This window comes from Asterias amurensis, chromosome 16 (assembly GCF_032118995.1).
Source record: "Asterias amurensis chromosome 16, ASM3211899v1".
Lineage (NCBI taxonomy): Eukaryota > Metazoa > Echinodermata > Asteroidea > Forcipulatida > Asteriidae > Asterias > Asterias amurensis.
In genome coordinates, this window is record NC_092663.1 from 12,663,646 (window position 1) to 12,685,429 (window position 21,784).

General features: G+C 40.6%; 2 protein-coding genes across 2 annotated transcripts; both read right to left on the reverse strand.

The window, feature by feature from the left end:
* Nucleotides 1-60: 60 nt before the first annotated feature.
* Nucleotides 61-20,475, reverse strand: LOC139949207 (uncharacterized; the record flags this gene model as incomplete). Its single annotated transcript, XM_071947602.1, has 10 exons — nucleotides 61-1,771; nucleotides 5,147-5,239; nucleotides 12,314-12,612; nucleotides 13,127-13,161; nucleotides 13,407-13,494; nucleotides 15,176-15,392; nucleotides 16,341-16,468; nucleotides 17,802-17,954; nucleotides 18,822-18,917; nucleotides 19,788-20,475. Coding segments are annotated over 10 exons (1,866 nt in total), but the record flags the coding sequence as incomplete, so codon positions are not given.
* LOC139949234 (uncharacterized) lies at nucleotides 6,120-11,958 on the reverse strand. Its single transcript, XM_071947626.1, has 6 exons — nucleotides 11,489-11,958; nucleotides 10,757-10,838; nucleotides 10,273-10,343; nucleotides 7,568-9,608; nucleotides 7,098-7,175; nucleotides 6,120-6,673 (listed from the first exon to the last, which is right to left on the reverse strand). The coding sequence occupies exons 1-6, from the start codon at nucleotides 11,564-11,566 to the stop codon at nucleotides 6,426-6,428; spliced, it is 2,598 nt and encodes an 865-aa protein (XP_071803727.1). The 5' UTR covers nucleotides 11,567-11,958; the 3' UTR covers nucleotides 6,120-6,425.
* Nucleotides 20,476-21,784: the final 1,309 nt, after the last annotated feature.

Here is a 21,784-nt window from a genome sequence, read left to right on the forward strand (position 1 = left end):
TTGTGACGTCATCAATTCAACTCGACGTTTTACTGGATGAAAATGATATGAACTAAGATGAGGCAAATTGTTTTTTTAGTGTAATTTATGTATCTTTATTATTAAACAATAACTTTATAATATAAATAGAGTTCTGTAAACACAGCAAGCAGAATGGTTGTTCTTCTTTTGTTAAATTTTGTTAAAGGCAGTGGACACTGTTTGGTAATTGTTAAAGACTAGCCTTCACAGTTGGTGTATCTCAACATATGCATTAAGTAACAAACCTGTGAAATTTGAGCTCAATCGGTCATCGAACTTGCGAGATAATAATGTAAGAAAAACACCCTTGTCGCACGAAGTTGTGTGCGTTTAGATGGTTGATTTTCGAGACCTCAAGTTCTAAATCTGAGGTCTCGAAATCAAATTTGTGGAAATTTCTCGAAAACTATGGCACTTCAGAGGGAGCCGTTTCTCACAATGTTTTATACCATCAACCTCTCCCCATTACTCGTCACCAAGAAAGGTTTTATGCTAATAATTATTTTGAGTAATAACCAATAGTGTCCACTGCCTTTAACATTTACTGCTATTTTGTATTGGCGATCTCGTATCTACTATCGCAAAATATAGTCTGTACTATTTTATGGAACAGATTTGCTGTTTTAAACATAACATTTCAGCTTAGTTTATAAAGACATGTGGTAACTTTTGGTAAGAAAATATTATGAGCTACCAATAGACCTAATGCATTGACTTCATCCAGTCACCATCAATAGAGGAAAAACGGTGACGAAACAATCGAGACGAACTGATTTGTACGCGCGGCGCACAGTATTGGCCAATGAACAACCTCCTTTTGACCTCTAGGTGAGGGCGCCTACTGGAATGACGTCATGTGCATAAGGTCCATTGGTGATTTTTAAGCATTATTGTATTAAATTATTGTATTTTCTATAAAGTGAAGGCCACTTGGCCGAGCACTGGTTGGTAAATCTCTCGGAATATGAAAAGTATACAAAGGCAGTATATTGCTCTATCCTTGTAATGGGTTGATTTCTTAGAAAGCAAATAACGTTTGCACCAAATCTGGGTTAAAGACGCTCAAGGCGCTAAAAAGATAACACTTTTTGAGAAAGGCAACTGGAAAACAAAAAATTTACAAGTGAAAATAAATTAAACTTAAAGTAGGTGTACTCTTAAAAATTGACCACAGTGAAAACCAAGAAAGACAATTATATTCTTTCACATTCACATTCACTTGGCGTGGCAGGAGATTCTGTTCCCCTAAATGATTCTCTCCATCATATAGCGATTTGTGTATAAAAAACCACAAAAATAATATTCTAATATATGCGGTCCAAATTCGTTCTGATAGCGCCCTCTCTTTAAATTTCTCTAGGACACGAGGTCAAAAAACTGATAGCATACGTTTGTGTAGAAATTTACCAAATCACCGTTTAAATGAATTTCTGGAGGCAGAAAGCTTACAATTCTAGAGACCTCCAATGTTTGAAGATAGTAAAAGCCAAGTCCATAATTGAACTTTTTATACATAAATCGTCATAGCCAAACAAGCTCCGTGCAGTTTTTATGGGCTTATATTCAGTGGAGCCTATTGATGTGAAGTATAGCTAGGTTTACAGTGGACTCAATTGACATATAAGAACGAATATGGTGAAACCTTGTAAGAACTGTTGTAAAAGGTGGGAAAACGTCTTTATCAGCTGTCGAGGTTTAGTCCGTTATTGGAATAGGCCCGTTGTGTATCACCATTGTTATAATCTTCCAACTGAAATGAAATACAAAGATTAATAATTATTATTAACATAAAATCCTAAAAGATAAGTGTCATTCATTTTTTTTACCACATTAATGACATGGGATAATTCATGTTTTAAGCGGGCAGCTTAGTCAGTTTGAAGATCAGGACTCAGTTTCACAAAGCAATAAAATCCATCGAAGACATTGTCAGTATTACCATAGCGATTTGCATTATGACATCACACTTTACTAGGCAAATACTATTGATTTGCAATTACGATTAATCTTAGCCCTGTTTGCAATCGGCCCCCGATGACTGTGTCACAAATCATGTCAGCAGACGGTGTCCTTCTTACAAAAGACATTTAATAAGCAAAAACCACTCAAACTGCTAACTATCAGCATTGGCGTAACCAGAGGGAGCAGGTGTTGGGAGCCCAGCCCCCTACACGAAGCTTTGCTCTTCTCTTTCCCCCGAAACATGAGTTACAAAGCCCACAGAGAGTTGATTAAATGACTTTAGATATCCTAGACTGGATCATTCTACTTTCTAAGATGGGGGTGCGGGTAAGGGGGATGTTAGTCTTGGTTCCAAGACCATTGGTGTTGCGCGGTCACACACAACCAACGTTCCGATTATGCACGGCAAAAACTGTCCACGCTTGTAATGAACGAACGCTAGCGGGCGCTCTGTTTCTCTGATTTAGATCTCACCATGTCCTGTGCTCACCATGGTCTTGGATATTTGCAAATTGAAGGCGTGGCCAGACTATGTAAATTACTTTTAATGTATGCAATATTCATATCACGTGACGAATTGAAGATGACTATTCAAACTAGATCGAGTCAAAGGTCAATATGATCGGCGGTCTATTTTTAATAATCTTTGCTCAAAGAGTGATTCCGTGGTCATTATAGGCTTATTAAAAGGAAAACAGTGAAATTTTAAGTATAGGTATCTATTCAGATTATGGATACGTGACGATTTGAAATCGTAAATAATGGTCAAAAATCGAACGTAAAATTAGCATTCAGAGAGTCCGTGTATCGGACGCTGTATGGCCCCACGGCGTGGAGCAATCGGAACGTGAAATAAGCCTTGTGGAATATCACGTACCGCCCATGCCGTGTCTCGTGGGGGTTGGAGGTGTTAAATCCCAGGCGCTATGAACTCCCAGCTTGCGGGTGTCGAATCCGTTGTTTCTTATGATCGCAACGTTCCAATATGCTCCATTTTAATTCATGGCCCCTAATTTCTTTTTGTTATGACTTTTTAAGGTAATTTTGATGATGTCAAAACGTAGGAATATCGCATATTGATATAGTGACAGTGTTATTGTGTGAGTAGCTTAAAAAAAAAATATGAGAATTGTTTATATAAGGTTTAAATAAAAATAATGCTAAAACAAAATTCCCTCAAAGCATAATTTTGTCAAACAAAGTATTATTTTTTTAATTCTGTGAATGACGAATTATTTTTGAGGTAATGATTAAACTGGGCAACTAGTGGAATTTAATGACCCGACTATTCGCCTCAAATAACTGGGAGTTGAATAGCAGTAGTCGCCGCTGGACAAGCAATCAAAACTCGAAATTTCTCATGAGTTATTCCAAAAGATATTGTTACGACTACATTCCCAAAAAATGTTATATGGTTACGTTCCAAGCTACGCAGCTACTCGGCTACATTTACGTTCCAAGATACGCTTAGGTCTACGTTCCTTCAAGTTACACTATAATATCAAAAGGTATGTTTTCAAGCCCGAGTCAAGCTACGCTTACATTCCAAGATACGCAGCTACGTTTACGTTCCAAGATACGCTTAGGTCTACGTTCCTTCAAGTTACACTATAATATCAAAAAGTACGCTTCCAAGCCCGAGTCAAGCTATGCCTACGTTCAAAGATACGCAGCTGCGTTTATGTTCCAAGATGCTACGCTTCAGTCCAAGATATGCTTACGTTCCAAAAGATGTCAACGTTCCAAGCTACACAGCTACTCAGCTGCGCTTACAGATCTGCTTACGTTCCTTCAAGTTACGCTATAATATCAAAAGGTACGCTTTCAATCCCATGTCAAGTTACGCTTACGTTCCAAGATACGCAGCTACGAATTACGTTCCAAGATATGCTTACGCTCCACCAAAAGATACTGTTACGTTCCAAGCTACGCAGCTACTCAGCTACGCTTATACACTCCAAGATACTAATAGGTTACGCTACAATATCAAAAAGTACGCTTTCAATCCCGAGTCAAGCTACGCTTATGTTCCAAGATATGCAGCTACGGTTACGTTTCAAAATACGTTCTCACAAAGACGCTTTTGAATCCCTCAAGATTTCCTTCCCCCAAGATTAAAAAACTTTCACTGTGAATAACACTACAGGGCCCACCAGTTAATATCTGTTTGGCAGAAAATACTGTACAAAATTTATTTACTATCCAAAAATTTACTTGGGCACTACAAAATTTCAAATTTAATTAAAAATTGGCTGGCAACCAGTTTCTGCTAAGCAATACTATTTTGTGCTAACTATAAGCAAATTGTTTAGCCAATACAGGCTTCATCAGTGTGGGCCCTGGCACGTCGGGAGCATAACGCCACGATCGCATTTCAAGCTGCATATCATGGCAATGCAGGTGTCTGGATCTGGACATTATACACAGAAATGTTTGTGCTGGTACCACAAACCTTTCTTTATCGTATTTCCACCCTGTGTCAAAGTTTTAAATCCTACTGATCTGGACATTATTTTACTCCGATAAAAACATATATACCCACACACAGAGTAAAGCAAAAGTCATGCAACGGAATTACTGCATGCATTGTACACTACATGCACAACACTGATGAATTATTCATGAGCCAACCGCAACGCAGCCTCTGATTGGCTCCACCGGAAAGTCGGGGGAGATTTGCCGAAAAACAATAAAAAAGTTAAGACCCGTCGCTGCAAATATTCAAGACCATGGTGAGATCTAAATCAGAGAAACAGAGCGCCCGCTAGCGTTCGTTCATTACAAGCGTGGACAGTTTTTGCCGTGCATAATCGGAACGTTGGTTGTGTGTGACCGCGCAACACCAATGGTCTTGGAACCAAGACTAGGGGGATGTCAGTTCCGAAGTTTTTTCATGGGCTGCCCCACGCTCTCGTTATCAGGGCCTGCATGTGCAACTTGGCCTTTAACACAGCTTTATAAATGGCCCAGTTTCGCACTTCATGAAGAGTGGTTTGTTAGCCTCCCGTAAATTGTCAGACGTACATGGGGTGGATTTTACAAAGATGGTCCTAACTTAGGAATAGTCCCAGGACCCTTGATAGGTTAGTCCTACTCGAGATGAGACAAGTCTTAACCTTTTGTGAAATCTACCCCAGGTCCATAAAACAAGCCACAACCTTACCCTTATTGATGTTTCAGTGGTAAAACTGGACTTTGCTCGAACTGGAATTTCACCTCCCCACAGGTAAGACATGGGTACACCTGGAACAATCTCCTAACAAAAAATAAAGAACTTTAAGTTACAAACAAAAGTCATCTACATCATGATCGTGTCTGCCATCTTGTCACCGTCATGCTCGTTGTGTGCATTAGCACTATAACGGAATACCGATTATTGATATACAAAAAGGGAACTGACTAATTTAGCTCGTTTTATCTAGGTCACAATAGTTTGCATATATTATGAATAGAAAAAAAGATGGCGACACAGTCAAGTCTTTTGATATCAGAGATAAATTAAATCAGATTTGTACAATATATAAAAATATATCAATTTGTAGGTCTTTTCGGTTCATGGGGACTTTGTTGCAGTACGTTTTGCGTGTTTAACAATTTATAAACATTCGCAAAATAATAATTATTTATTTATTTAAAAATCTTTATACAGGATGCAAAAATCAGCAAAAAGAGCTATTTTACAATATGGTCCCGTGTTAAAAAAAAAATTAATACAATTTTAAATGGAGTTACCCTTTCTCATCGTGAAACAGTGAAATTATCTTTATTTGACTATTAAGCAGTTATTAATGGCATTCAGCATCAGCTGCGGAAATTATCAAACGGAAAGTATTGACCCAATAACAGAATTTAATTTGTGATTTTGTTGTGTTAATTTTGGTTTTTACCCATACACCGATGTGTGTTAGCACTGTATACTCAGTACTTTCCCGAGTCCTGTGAAAAAATATCACAGGCATATTACTCGGGTGGGATTCGAACCCACGACCCTTGCAATTCTAGAGCAGTGTCTTCTTACCAACTATACTACCGAGGTTGCCCGGTAGCTAGAGGCAGTTCGAATCCTAGTTTTGGCAGCGGGTACCGCAACGATATAATAAATGTTGTTGTGGTTGAACTATCTAGTGACACACACACACACACACCAATACATGTGTACACTGCAGATTGAGGACATACTTTTCATACTATCCAATGGAGGACATTGCCAAAAGTCGAATGGTACCTATCGATGTGAGGACATAACACATGAATCCTTGTTCTTGCGGTTCACTAATGTCAATGTGTATACTGGCCTTCTAGGAAATGTTGTTGGGGGTGGTACATGTATTTTCTTGTTCCTGGGGGGGGGGGGGGGGCAGGCCAAAGGTCTAGACTAATAATTTGGCTGTGCCTACAGAGTCACTCTAGGTTATGACTGTACTTTGGTGGTGCATGAGACCTTAAATTTGTTGAAGTGTCATCGTGTTTCTACAAAAGTCCTTAATGTTTCTCCAAGTTCTGGTCTGCAATGCCACAGGACAGGACGATTCAATGTCACGTTTCCCTGGCATCTTCTTCAGCAAAAAGAATCTCTGCAAGCCCTCGGTGACGTCTTTCTTTTCCTGGGCAGTCCAGGGGCGTCGCTTGAATTGTCGACGCTTGACTTGTCGATCTTTTGGAGCTGGATCCGTTTGGGTTGGTGGCCTTCCTACAACACACAGGAAAGAAGAGGTAAATTAGTCAACATAATCAAATGGGGCGTATACATAACCTAAATATGTTCATGTTACCGATGTGACATTTACTCCTCGAGTAAATCAATACGCAACTGAGCACAAAAGAATGCGATAAAGGTACCTGCAGAAAATGCCTGACAAGAAGCAGCCATCTTGTTTCATGCTACCGTACAAAATGAGTTGCCGAGATGGGCTAATCACTCGGCTGTGCCTACAGAGTGACTTTAGGTTATGACTGTACTTTGGTGGTGCATGACACCTTAAATTTGTTGACAGCAAACGGAGTCTGGCATCTTATCGCATTTGGGTCTAGGGGGGTCGGTCAACAGGGAATAGGACCAGCATATGCAAGAGACCTACAAGAGATATAGGCAGTCACAAATATTACAAACTTACTGTCATCAACACTGTCCTCCAAAGCTGGGTCACACGAGTCACCGGAATCACTGCTGTCCTCATCGCTGCTGAAGCCTTCTGCAATAAAAAGAAAGAAAACTTCTACAGTTAGCTTTGATTGCTTTCTGGCACACAAATAAAAATGTGGGCCAATCCGTTGGGTTGGGTGTGTGGGGTTTGGGGTGTACAGTGAATGATGTTCAAAATGGGGGGGGGGGGGGGGTTAGGTGATGACGGCCACAGGCCGAGTTATCATGCCCCAAAAACAAAGAGCAATTGTAACATTTAGGTATGCTTGCTTTTTGGCGCACACACCTAAACATGTTGGCCAATCCATTGGGGGGGGGGGGGGGGATGGGGGGGGGATGGGGGGGGGGGAGGTTGTACAGTGAATGAATGTTATGGGGGGGGGGGGAGTTACCACAGTTTGAATTAATTTGGAAAGACAAGTTAAAAACGGGTTTGTTTACCTCCAGTAACATGCAACTCCTCCAAAGATTTGCCATGTTGCGAAACCAAGTTGCCTCTCTCCAAGCTGAGGAAGAGTCTAGACAGTTTGGTAACCCTCTGGACAGTGTCTGGCAACCGGTAGTACTCACGATGGACCCGCAAATCATGACCCATGAAGTCTGCAAGTGTTTCAAGCTGATGTTCATTCAAGGCCAGAATTTGCGAAACAGTCGCTACATGTTTACGAAGCTTTGTAGACCGCATGCTATCAGCATTCTCAAGGCCCGCCTGATTTGCATATGCTCGTAGACAGTCGCTTCCTCGTATATGACCTGAGCCTCCGTAACAACTTCGTGCGAATAAGAATATATTGTCTTGTGCCACTCCAGCTGCATTTCTATTTGCGACCAGAGCCTTCAACCACGCCATCACATCAGTACCAAGAAGCACAGGAACAGTTCTGCCCCTCTTACCAACTATTTCAATGACTTTGAACATTTTACAGAGGTGCCGTTCAAGATCAGTCATCACGCAATCACCATTCACAATGGCTGCACTACTTCGCTTCTGAAAATCTTCAAGTTTCATTTTGGATACTTCCCCCTGTCGTCTGCGGTTGAAGATAATGAGATGGCACAGTGTGACTTCATTCAATTTCTTCCAAGCTGGTGTAATTTCATGGCCCTTAGCAGAGTGTAGGAGCTGCACTTCCCGGTTGCCAGTTTCATGAAGGAATGATGAGATTTTCACCACATCTGCATTTGTGGGGAGATCAGCAGGTTTGTTGCGCTTTCCTTGGTACAGTGTTCTGTGGGCGTGCGTTGACACAAGTTCTGGCCACTTTATTTCACATAACTGCCTAAACTGTTCGGCCTGTTCCGCTTTTTGCCTAAGATTAAACTCTAAAGCACTTGCTTGCAGTATGAGTGCACATCTCTTGATGGAATGTCCAATCTTGAGTGCTAGAGATGGAACGTGATACATCTGTTTTCCTTCACTGAAGCCGGCGACATCATGAACAGCCTTGACGATATCATTCAGATGGCGGGGATGCACGAATACTTCCAGTGATGCATTTGGTTGGTGGGTGTTTTGTCTCAGTTGTATAACAAGACGACCAAGTTCTCGTAGTTTGTTCCGAATGTAGCCATGTTGGGTAACATCGTGGCCAAGTCTAAGGTATTCACGTTTGGCAACTTCCAGAATCAAAGAATCATTCTTGACAATCAGACCAACATTGTCTCTCCTCATAGAACTAAGAACCTTGTTCAACTGGAAAGATACACCAGCAGGGGGTGGTTTTAACAAATCACTCTTGTTAGCTACTCGCCCCCTAACACGACCTCTCCTACTGCTACCATCAGTCTGTGCAGGGAGCGCAGGCTTAAGTGGGCACTGATGACGCCAAAGATCAAGACGCACGTAATAGCCATAACAATGTATGCATGGTCCATATGCGTGTGGAGATGCCTCATGATTTGGTCTGTATACTATAATAAGGACACCCTTTCCCTCTCTAAGGACTTGGCAATTGTGTCTGTGATTACCAATATTGCGGATGTATAACAGAAGTTTCTTGCGGGCACTAACGTCGGTCTCCGATGCTATCTCTACAACTTCCCTCTCCTCTTTGTGACGCGACTGAAGATGACGGGGTAACTTGGCCTGAGGCTCATCACAGTAAAAGCAATAGTGTTTTTTGTCCCATTTCCTTTGTCTACCGACATTATCGGTCTGCATGACTGTTACGGCACACTTCTCACTCGAATCATTTGTTTCACATCCTACAGCTTCATTGCTTTGGTGAAGCTCGCCAGTTTCTAACATAGCTTGTGGGTCATCGTCATCGCAGGCACTGGTGTTGGGGTTGACACAACTTGAAGGATCAGACTGAAAAATAGCTTGTGGGTCATCGTCATCCCAGGAACTGGTGTTGGGGTTGACAGACCTTGAAGGATCAGACTGAAAAATAGCTTGTGGGTCATCGTCATCCCTGCAATTGGTGTTGGGGTTGACACACCTTGAAGTATCAGACTGAAAACCTGATGTTTGATGGGCCAGCTAGCAAGGAAAAGATAAATGACATAATTAACACCACTGAGATATTATTAGGATTGTGACACAAATTAAATATATACGGTTGAGTGGATCAGCGTGCCCTTAAATTGATAGGCAAATAATACATAAGCACTAAGCTAGTCAGAACTTAAAGGAACACGTTGCCTTGGATCGGTCGAGTTGGTCTATGAACAGCGTTTGAAACCGTTTCTTATGAAATGCATGTGGTTAGAAAGATGTTTTACAAGTAGAATATAATGATCCACACAAGTATCACTCCAAATTGCACGGTTTTCATGTGACGTCGCGAACGAACACGGTCGGCCATTTATGGGAGTCCAAGTTTTGACTCCCATAAATGGCCGACCGTGTTTGTGGACGAGGTAAAACGAATACCACGCAATTGTGAGCCATATTTGTGTTGATCATTGTACTCAATGTGGCACGGATTGGTTATTATCCAGCTTTTACTATAAAGCGAGCCGGTTGCCGTAAACAGCAAGTGTTTTTGCACTCTGTTACATTTAGAGAGGACATTTGTTTGCCTCAACACGTCAACCTTGGAAAAACGTCTCAATTGTACAGAACATAAAATATTATGAAGACACATAGCATGTTATTAAATTAAGATCGATGGAATTAATACATGACATCATCATTTACTCACCTGGTGCTCAAATAAGGAGCGTGTGATGCCATCATCAGTGTAACGCACGCAGTACTTGATTAGTGACTTCCCTGAAAAATGAAAGGCAAACGGTTGATTAATTTTCATTTCATTTTGGGGGGTGGGGGGGGGGGGGGTGGGGGAAACATACAACTTAGTGCCATCTTTAAAACGTGCTCTTCACGTAATGTGGATCACAATAAGGGTGTGGAACTGTCATTTCGTGTGTCCACAGTACAAAAGTAATGATACTTGTTTCAAGCCATTGTTTCGGTAAACAGTATTGTCCAAGTCCCACACTTCGTGTATCACAACGTATATCTAAAATAACAATCCTGTGGAAATTTAGGCTCAATCGAACGTCGGAGTCATATTTCAAGAGAAGTCTTTCACCATTACCTTCTGTAAACCCTGTAAATTATTTGTAAATCTGTGAACTGTTCCTTTTTTTTATGTACCGAAAGGGTGCAATGGCTTTAAATACCTTTGGTTATGGAGGTGATTACAGCTGGATACCATGACGAGTTTGGAGGCCACAGTGCCATGACGCTGTCCCCTTCTTCATACTAGAAAGAAGACATAAAAATGATGTCACATATACGTTATTCATCGAACAAAAGTCGATCGGTTTAGTGGAACATGTCATAAGGGTCGCACTAAATACCGACAACTCACGACCCCTCACGACAACAATATTTCAGTGCACTTTCACAGAACATTTTAACATAAGTCAAACATTCAATATATGCACAAGAGTCATATGCACCCAAATCACTTTAAAACTGTGGAAACAATTGTATTTGTAACTGTAGAAAAGGTGTTTGTGACCCAGAATTTAGTAACGAACGGCAATATCCGCCATGTTGTCTTTCAACGCACTTGGACGATTCTATGATACCGCAGGGGTGATACAATATGCAACATGAGTATTTACTCTTGTGAAAAATGTCTTTCATGGAGTTTAAAACTATATTATGTTTTAGTTTCCCCTTTTAACTCCGAATTCCAGAGTGGCGGCTTAGTTACTAACAAGAAAGAAACAATCATAAACATAAATTGGTCATGTCCTAAATCATTTAACTATGTGTTTGTTGACAAGTGTAAGGAATTGTTAACTGGTCAAACGACTGTATATAGTATAGTGATGTAGTCAGTACAGTAAGGATTTATTTAGGCCTACATCACATGGAAATTTATTTACACTCAGATCACTCACCATTTCTTGTCTTCTCTCGAGAGCTGCCATGGGTCGAATGGTTGACTCTAGGGTCCTGGTGGATGCAATGCACTCCATGTTTATGATGCGTCCCCATGACAGCAGCAACCGGCCACGCTACCCGACTCAAATCGAATAAGCTAACCGTCATGCATAAATGAGTTCAGATTTAGAAATGGCCGCCTCTACTACCTACAAGAAGGATACTTCATATCAACAGAGGGCGATGTAACCATCCAAGAGTGCTAACCCACCGCTCCGGCAACAGAATTGTGTTAACTCACACATGCTCCTCTCGTAAATGACGTAAACCGAGGATTAGTCCCAAAAGCTTAGATATCCCAGTGGCGTCCAAACTGGCTATAATGCTGCATTTATCACAATTTTTCAAAGCGAGGACGTCCTCGCTGTGCTAAAAGTCCTCGATTCGCGAGTGTGTATTCACACCGAAGAGCTCGGTTTGCAGCGATGACAAGTACACACACACACACACACACTTAAAGGCACTGGACACTATTGGTAATTACTCAAAATAATTGTTAGCGTGAAAACTTAATTGGTAATGAGCTCTGGAGAACTGTTGATAATATAAACAATGTGAGAAACGGCTCCCTCTGAACTAACGAATTTGTTCTTTCATTGCTTTCTTGCAACTTTGATGACCAATTGAGTTCGAACTTTTGCAGATTTGTTATTTAATGCATACTATGTTGGGATACACCAGATGAGAATACTGTCTTTGACATTGACAAAAGTGTCAAGTGCCTAAAGAGATCATGTTTATAAGCTTTACACATACTTCAAAGCTTATCATAAGTCTGTTACCTGTTCTGTTTTGGCTGATTGTTTCATATACTCCGTCAGCTGACTAAGTCTCATTTCATCAGAATACGACAGAGAGAGCTGCGAACCTAAATATGAGTCTCGTTCCAAGGCGTGGTTTGTCTCTCCAGAAGATGACGAGCTCCGTCTATGGGGGTTTTCACAACCAGAAAATGATCCATCCGATTTCAGTCTGCGAGTGCGTCGTATTTGTATGGAGATGCAGACTACGAGGACTGCCATCACCAGGAGAAGTGCGAACCCGCTAAATACAATCAGCACGATGAACAATACTGTGACGTCTGAAAGACAATAAAGAACAATGTCAATGGAGGGCTAGACTCGTTTGTGTGAACGGATACTATAGACCTTTTCGAAAATACCATTGCGCAAGCGCAGACTGTTAAATGAGGTGCATTGTGGGATAGATATGGATCAATCTTACCTAATTCCAAGCTTTACGCGCGCGCCCCAGTATTTGCGAAAAGGTCTATTGAAAGAGCACAATACATATACTTGCATAATCCACTGAACTCCATTATACTGACTTGAGGGTGGGCCAATGTGAGTGCACAAGACCACGAAGACGTCACACACACTCGGCGGCCATTTTGAAACTTCCCTAACCCCTTAGTTCGCACACACAGTGCGTTCACAAAACTTAGTGCACTTTTTGAACCAAGAAGAAGTTTTTTTGATTCACCAATATTTTTGGAGTTTCTTATTCTATAATATTATTTATCGATATAAACCACAAGGGAAACTGACATAATATTATTTGTCACAATATCTTACAATAGTCTGTAGGTTACTTACCTGCACAACTTTCGCCAATGAAGAGGGAATTACAACTGTGTGCGAAAAAAAACAACATAATAAGCGATCATTTGAACTCAATTGTAGCATATAACATAGTGCACATGTACATTTTTGCTTCCTTTGTTCATGTAGCTAATAAATCTGGATAATTTTCATTTGTAATTTTTATAAACATTTCATACCTGTGAGAGAAAAAATATCTGGAACGAAAGACATCTTCGGGGAAAACTCAAATGCTATCACAATTATTTAAACCATTCAACTTGAAGTTGCTCACCTGCAATGATACCCGTAATTTGGGTAGTATCCAGACGTTTCGCACGTCCCTCCGTTTAAACACGTCAACTGACATTCCGTAGTGGATACTATAATGAAAACAGAACCAAGTAATATTATAATAATTATTCGCAACATGAACAAGGATTTTTTTCCTTGGGCTGTCATTTATTTTCAGTGAAAAGAAACAATGGTAAATGATGTGTTCAGTAAAAAAATACTATAGCAGTTTAATATGCCAAGCTTTGGGATAGTGATGACTTTAAAAATTACATCGATTTGCATATAGTAGTATGTTTTGCGATATTTTCTCAATTTTCTTTACTGTAAACTGAAAGAGTTTAGAAACTTTTTGTAGGACACAAACACAATGTCCACATAATGACTTACATCAATGTACAGAGGTGCTGGAGTTTTAAAGAAATGGTTAAAAGAATGTCACGAAAATAATGTTGTTTTTTTAGGAGATGAAAACGTTTTTAGCAAGTACAACGTTTATATTGGTGTTTACGCAACACTCCTAAAAACATCGCTCTGTGATTTTCACCTTTTACTCAAAAACTTGACAACTAATCAAGCTAAAACTTCTACAGGTAAATTATATAACATACATCTTCTTTCACAGTGAGTAGGGATCTGCAAAAGGTATCAAAACCCTTTAAACGCAAATTGACTTCAACATTCAAGTCTGGAATATTACTTTCAGGCCTTGTTCCTAGCATTTAAGACAGTGGACACTATTGGTAATTGTCAAAGACCAGTCTTCTCACTTGGTGTATCTCAACATATGCATAAAATAACAAACCTGTGAAAATTTGAGCTCAATCGGTCGTAGAAGTTGCGAGATAATAATGAAAGAAAAAACACCCTTGTCACACAAAGTCGTGTGCTTTCTGATGCTTGATTTCGAGACCTCAAGTTCTAAACTTGAGGTCTCGAAATCAAATTCGTGGAAAATTACTTCTTTCTCGAAAACTTCGTCACTTCAGAGGGAGCTGTTTCTCACAATGTTTTATACTATCAACCTCTCCCCATAAAGGCCCGGTCACACAGGCCCCGATAACGATAACGAAAACGAGAACGATAAAAAATGCACGCCCTCGATCGATTGGTTGAATTAGCGTGGGCGTATTCTGCGTGGAGCATTTCAACCAATCGAGGGCGTGCATTTTTATCGTTCTCGTTATCGTTCTCGTTATCGGGGCCTGTGTGACCGGGCCTTTACTCATAATCAAGAAAGGTTTTATGATGATAATTATTTTGAGAAATTCCCAAAAGTGTCCACTGCCTTTAATTCACTTTGTTTGTTACCACAAAACAATGTTGGTTCGCTTGGTGGCGTGTCATAGTCTAGCGGATAAGAGCACCAGATTCAAACTCTGGTGTTTCTCATCAGCAGAAAGTTTGGGCTCGAGTCCCAGTCGTGACACATTATGTAACCGTTATGCTTCTTCCTTCAAATGGGACGTAAAGCCGTTGGTCCCGTGTGTTGTGTAACGTACGTAAAAGAACCAAGTGCATGTATCGGAAAGAGAAGGGGTAAGCCCCGGTGTTCTTGGTTTGATTGGCAGCATGCTGTGCCACAGCACCTTGTAAACCATTACATTGTGCTATAAGGATTAGGTCTCATAATTCAAACGTAGACCCACATACCTTGCAGGAAATTACTGTATGTTAAAGCGCCTTGAGCGTCACCGACTGATGGTTATGCGCGCTATATAAGAAGCTATATGTTATTATGATTAGACTCTGGTTTCACTGTTGACCTACCCGTCACTTCCAGGCTTGTTTTGTTCAGGGATAAAGATGAATTTTTGTTGACCAAACTGTCTGTTTTCAGTACTGCCTCTATTCCTTTACTGTCGACAGTGTCATTTTCCGGGAAGATGGTTACAGTAGTCACAAAGACGCTCCCTGGGTCCAGCCTGACGCCTTTAACGTCTATAAAATTCTCAGTAGCTTTTTCCTTTCGAAGAGCGTCCTTTATCTACATAGTAGAAAATAAAATTAAATTCCATTCAATATGACGTTTATTCCGTACTCTTATTCTTCTAAGAAAAAAGTACAATAGAGTTGATCTGTACATAAAATAATATTTAAAAGATAAAATGACTTGTTGGTGTTTTAGTCTTACACTGAAAGGGTAAAACTTAGGAAATGATCCCATAAAAAAAAGTGTTTTTTTTTCTATAACAAAACTGCTTTTCCCCCTTCTGTTCTTATGAAGTATATTGCCCAACTCTTAAGGTTGAAAAACAGTAGTTTTCTGGGGATGGCACGGGATTGGGACTTGAGTCAAGTCTAAGTTCGAAAGTCTAAGTGCGGAACAGGTTTTGAAATGCAGAGCATCATCGAACAGTAGTTTCCTGACAGTAGTTTCCTGGGGATGGCACGGGATTGGGACTTGAGTCAAGTCTAACTCTCACCAGGAGCACATTGCCACGTACCCCTGGGTGGAGAGAAGCATTTACGATAAAGTGCCTTGCTCAAGGCCACACAAATTGTAGCGACTGAGCAGGCAAGGGTTCGAACCTACATTTCTGTAACACTTTAGTCCAAAGCCTCAGACCGCTCGGCCACGACCACACCAGGTAAGAGGAAGACTTGTGGATAAGTCGTTTATGGTCTGTCGCGGTGAGATAGTCGAGTCGTGGTTAAGGCGTAATGATTCAGGTTTCCTTGAACGACTACTGCTCTCGTGAGATCACTGACCTCGCGCGAAGATTCTGGCTACCGACTACTGCTCCCCCAAATGAGACTGCACAGCGCGAGAGCAGTACTCGCGGGGGCCTGCAGTCTCGCGAGAATATCGCATGTGTCGCGGGTATCGCGGAAAGAGTCGGAACGCTATCACTGCGACAGACATTTAACGACTTGTCCACAAGTCTAGGTCAGTGTATGTGCATATAGATGCCTGAAAACACATTTAACTCACCACTTCAATAACGACTTCAAAGAGAGCTTGTGAGGCCGCAGAATTCGGGTCTCGGTAGGCTGGCTTGTAGACTTCAACTTCGCCATCGATTCCGATCACATGGAGCTTCGACTTGAAAGCCTTCTTTACTGGAATGATGACAATTCAGAGACAAGTTAGAGAAAACATTTGCATGGTTGAATTTATCCTCTTAAAGTCCGACTGCATAATACTGTCCTTTTCGATACCACGGCTTTGGTTCCAGATTGGGCTATAGCCCGATTCATACTTCAGAATGCGAATGCGATACGAATGTTGACGTCACAACATCGCAACTACCAATTCGCAGTAGTTCAGTTCAGCTCTACTCACTCGCGAATATCAGTGCGAAAGGAGGGTTGTGACGTCGAATTCATGTCAAATTTTCTTCGCATTCGCATTCGCAGGAAGTATGAACCGGGCATAAGGCTATCTTGTTGTTTATTTTGACAGTTGCGCGTACGTGCTCAGGGCTAGCCCTTCAGGCGAGAGAACGGAGCCTGAAGCCGAATCCAAAGCCTAAGCCGTGGGTTCTTAATGAGCATATGACTCCCACGAGCCGAACCAGCGCCCTCAACGAGGTCAAAGGAAGACACCTCTCGGTAAGAAGGACATTTAATGTTTAAATAATGCAAACTTTGTATAAACTGCACCTCCATTTAAAGTAATCGCACAACATCGGTAAACAGTATTGTCCACAGGCCCACACTTCGTGTATCACAACTTATATATAAAACAACAAACCTGTGAAATTTAGGCTCAATCAGTCATGGGAGTCGGAAGAAAATAACGGGAAAACCCACCCTTGTTTCCGCACGTTTCGCCGTGTCATGACATGTGTTTATAACAAACCTGTAATTCTCCATATCGAAAATTGATAATTACTTTAACGTTTTTTTTTCTTCAAAAAGTAAAGCATTTCATGGAATAATATTTCAAGGGAAGTATTTCACCATTACCTTCTGTAAACCCTCTAAGTGACTTGTAAATCTGTGAGCTTTTAAATTTTTTCGGTTCAGAAAGTGTCCAATGGCATTTTAAAGGGTCTATGTAACTTTTGTAGGACAAAAAAAAAAACACAATGTCCACAGATTTACACTAAACTTACACAGTTTGAAGATGATAGTAGAAAGCTTCCCTGAAAATATTACGTGCTAATGTGCTGTAGTTTTGGGGAAATGAGTAAAACAATGTCATAATAAATAATTTTCGTCTCATGAGACGAAAATTGTTTTAATAATTAACAAACGTAGTTTCATGACATTGTTTTACTCATTTCTCAAAAACTACAGCACCTCAGTAAGTAATATTTGAAGGGAAGCTTTCCACTATCATTATCTTTAAACCCTGTAAGTTGAATGTAAATCTATGGACATTTTGAAAAAGTACCCACTCCTTTAACTTGGGCTCTTATACTGTCAGTGACTACAATAAGCAACTTACAGGTGCAACCTCCTTCCTTGTCGTCCACGTAACCATCCGATGTTCGGCATTTACATTTGTACCCATCCGATGAGGACGAGTCGCCTTCGCAGTACTGTCCCTCGCCTGAGCACAGTCGGGTATTCATAACACACGGGTTTTTCGATGGAGATACTGTCGACAAAAAATGTAAAAAATTATGTTTAAAAATATGGTTTGGTTTTCCAAAAATTTTGAGACACAGTTCTCAGTATTCTGTGTCATTTCTGCTATTAACACAAAACTCCATAATTGATTTGATTTGGGTTTGAACAAAGAAAATTGAGTAGAGTGGGATTCGAACAAACGACCTCCCGATTAACATGCCGGCACTCTACCAACTGAACCATAATAAAAGTCCTAAAACCCTATTTCGGAGGAGGTCTCCCTATTTTGTCAACATTAATGTTGGGCGGGGGGGGGGGGGATATTTGGTAAGAAATGGTTCGAATAATTTTACTTGGTAACCTGTGCATTAACAAAAAATCAATAAAAGACTCAATCTATTGATATGGAGAAAAGTACGAACAAATTTCAGTCATTAAAAAGTTAAAAACAAAAACAACCTCTTCCTATCCCTACGACATTTTTAAAGGCAGTGGACACTATAAGTAATTACTCAAAATAATTATTAGCATAAAACCTTTCTTGGTCACGAGTAATGGGGAGAAGTTGATAATATAAAACATTGTGAAAATGGGCTCCCTCTGAAGTGCCATAGTTTTCGAGAAAGAAGCAATTTCCACGAATTTGATTTCAAGACCTCAGATTTAGAACTTGAGGTCTCGAAATCAACCATCCAAACGCACACAACTTTGTGCGACAAGGGTGTTTTTTCTTTCATTATTATCTCACAAGTTCGATGACCGATTGAGCTCAAATTTTCACAGGTTTGTTATTTAGTGCATATGTTGAGATACACTAACTGTGAAGACTAGTCTTTCACAATTACCAATAGTGTCCACTGCTTTTAAGGTATTAAATAAAAAGAGAAACCCTCACCTTCGCAGAATGTACCAGAATACCCAGGCAAACACACACACTCGCAGAATTCTCTATCGAACTCCCCCGAGTTCTCACAAGAAAACGCCTGACAATCTGACGGAAGGAACAACATTATAAATAGACCTTACTATAAATTGTGACGTTAACATAAAACTATGATGAAACAGTGGAAACATACGTCGAAGTGCACGGCACACAGGTGCGACCATACTAAGTAGGCCACTAATGAATCATTAGGTTAAAATGTTCCGGGATCATCAAACTAATAAATTGTGTAATAATGTCACAATCTACCCGAACATGGGCGTTCTGTGCTACAACTTTTTAAGGAGATTGTTTAGGTTTAGGCTAAAAATGTTGTCCTGTTTGGCTTGGGAAGTGGAGTAAGTGCTTCACGATAACAGGAAGTAAATCGGTTTGTGAAAAAGTTTGTTCAGGGGTACTTATCAAACATTCCAGACGGTTGACCTTCCAAAAATTGAAAAGAAATATAAGGTTTAGTTTTCCGAAAGTTTTGACTGGTTTTCAAGAGGATGAGAGACTTTAAATATTTGCATTGAGCGTTGGTTGCTATGAGAACTTGTTTATTGTTATTGTGCACGCAACAGGATTGGCCTTTATTAGAGGTTGCCCTCCTTATAAACCGACATTATGTGATGAAAGTAGCTTACTATTGGACACGATAATTTCACATAGGCTTGAACAGTGAATGTATGCTGTTCATCGATATTGGACATTGGACATTCACAAAGATTTGTACTGTACAACCTACGAGAATGTCTATTGTCCAATTTTGAAAGCAGCGTTGATACTCGCTACACAAACCTAAAATGTAAAAGTCACATGTCCAATATAAAACTGTGCATTCGCATCAAAACGCATTTGTCACTATTCCTAAATGTCAACACTAAAATATAAATCAAGATTTGTTTGGCTAAAATTGTGTGAAACGTGTTTGCTTACCTTTTGTAGTTGTTGACTTTAAACCAAGAGTTGTTGTGAGAGTTGTCTCCGCCAGAGTGGTTTTTGGTTGATGTGTTGATAGAAGAGTTGTTCCACTACTAGTATTTATGGGAGTAGACACCCGAGTTGTTCTACTAGTGGAAGGAAAAGCAGTTGGCAAACTGTTGCTAGGAGCTGCAGTTGTTCTTGTAACTGGCAAGTGAGTTGACGCGGTTATTGATGCTGTTCGGAGGGTTGTTACACTAGCAAATGATGTAGTAGTAGCCGTCATCTCAGTTGTGCCATCAGTGGTCCTTGTTGTAGTCGATCCACTTCTAGCAGTTGAACCACTTGTGGTTGTTTCAAATGTGTTTGATGAGGTTACGTCACGAGGTGTGGAGTTGGAAGGCTCTGCAGTTGTGACAGTCAGATCTGTGTTTGAATCGTTTAGCTGTTCTGTTGTTGAGTCAGGTAAATAAATTGTGGAAGAGTTGGACGGTCCTTCAGTAGAAGAGGTGTTAAAAGGCTCTTCTGTGACAACAGTCTGATCTGTGTTGGAATCGTCCAGCTGTTCTGTTGTTGAGTCGGGTAAATAAGTTGTGGGGTTGTTGGATGGCCCTTCAGTAGGTGAGGTGTAAAAAAGCTCTTCTGTGACAACAGTCTGATCTGTAATGTAATCTTCCAGCTGTTCAGTTGTTGAGTCAGGTAAATAAGTTGTGGGGTTGTTGGATGACCCTTCAGTAGGTGAGGTGTAAAAAAGCTCTTCTGTGACAACAGTCTTATCTGTAATGTAATCTTCAAGCTGTTCTGTTGTTGAGTCGGGTAAATAAGTTGTGGGGTTGTTGGATGACCCTTCAGTAGGTGAGGTGTAAAAAAGCTCTTCTGTGACAACAGTCTGATCTGTATTGTAATCGTTCAGCTGTTCTGTTGTTGAGTCGGGTAAATAAGTTGTGGGGTTGTTGGATGGCCCTTCAGTAGGTGAGGTGTAAAAAAGCTCTTCTGTGACAACAGTCTGACCTGTAATGTAATCTTCCAGCTGTTCAGTTGTTGAGTCAGGTAAATAAGTTGTGGGGTTGTTGGATGACCCTTCAGTAGGTGAGGTGTAAAAAAGCTCTTCTGTGACAACAGTCTGATCTGTAATGTAATCTTCCAGCTGTTCTGTTGTTGAGTCGGGTAAATAAGTTGTGGGGTTGTTGGATGACCCTTCAGTAGGTGAGGTGTAAAAAAGCTCTTCTGTGACAACAGTCTGATCTGTGTTGGAATCGTCCAGCTGTTCTGTTGTTAAGTCAGGCAAATAAGTTGTGGGGTTGTTGGATGGCCCTTCAGTAGGTGAGGTGTAAAAAAGCTCTTCTGTGACAACAGTCTGATCTGTAATGTAATCTTCCAGCAGTTCTGTTGTTGAGTCAGGTAAATAAGTTGTGGGGTTGTTGGAAGACCCTTCAGTAGGTGAGGTGTAAAAAAGCTCTTCTGTGACAACAGTCTGATCTGTATTGTAATCTTCCAGCTGTTCTGTTGTTGAGTCGGGTAAATAAGTTGTGGGGTTGTTGGATGGCCCTTCAGTAGGTGAGGTGTAAAAAAGCTCTTCTGTGACAACAGTCTGATCTGTGTTGGAATCGTCCAGCTGTTCTGTTGTTGAGTCGGGTAAATAAGTTGTGGGGTTGTTGGATGACCCTTCAGTAGGTGAGGTGTAAAAAAGCTCTTCTGTGACAACAGTCTGATCTGTAATGTAATCTTCAAGCTGTTCTGTTGTTGAGTCGGGTAAGTAAGTTGTGGGGTTGTTAGATGACCCTTCAGTAGGTGAGGTGTAAAAAAGCTCTTCTGTGACAACAGTCTGATCTGTAATGTAATCTTCAAGCTGTTCTGTTGTTGAGTCGGGTAAATAAGTTGTGGGGTTGTTGGATGGCCCTTGAGTAGGTGAGGTGTAAAAAAGCTCTTCTGTGACAACAGTCTGACCTGTAATGTAATCTTCCAGCTGTTCAGTTGTTGAGTCAGGTAAATAAGTTGTGGGGTTGTTGGAT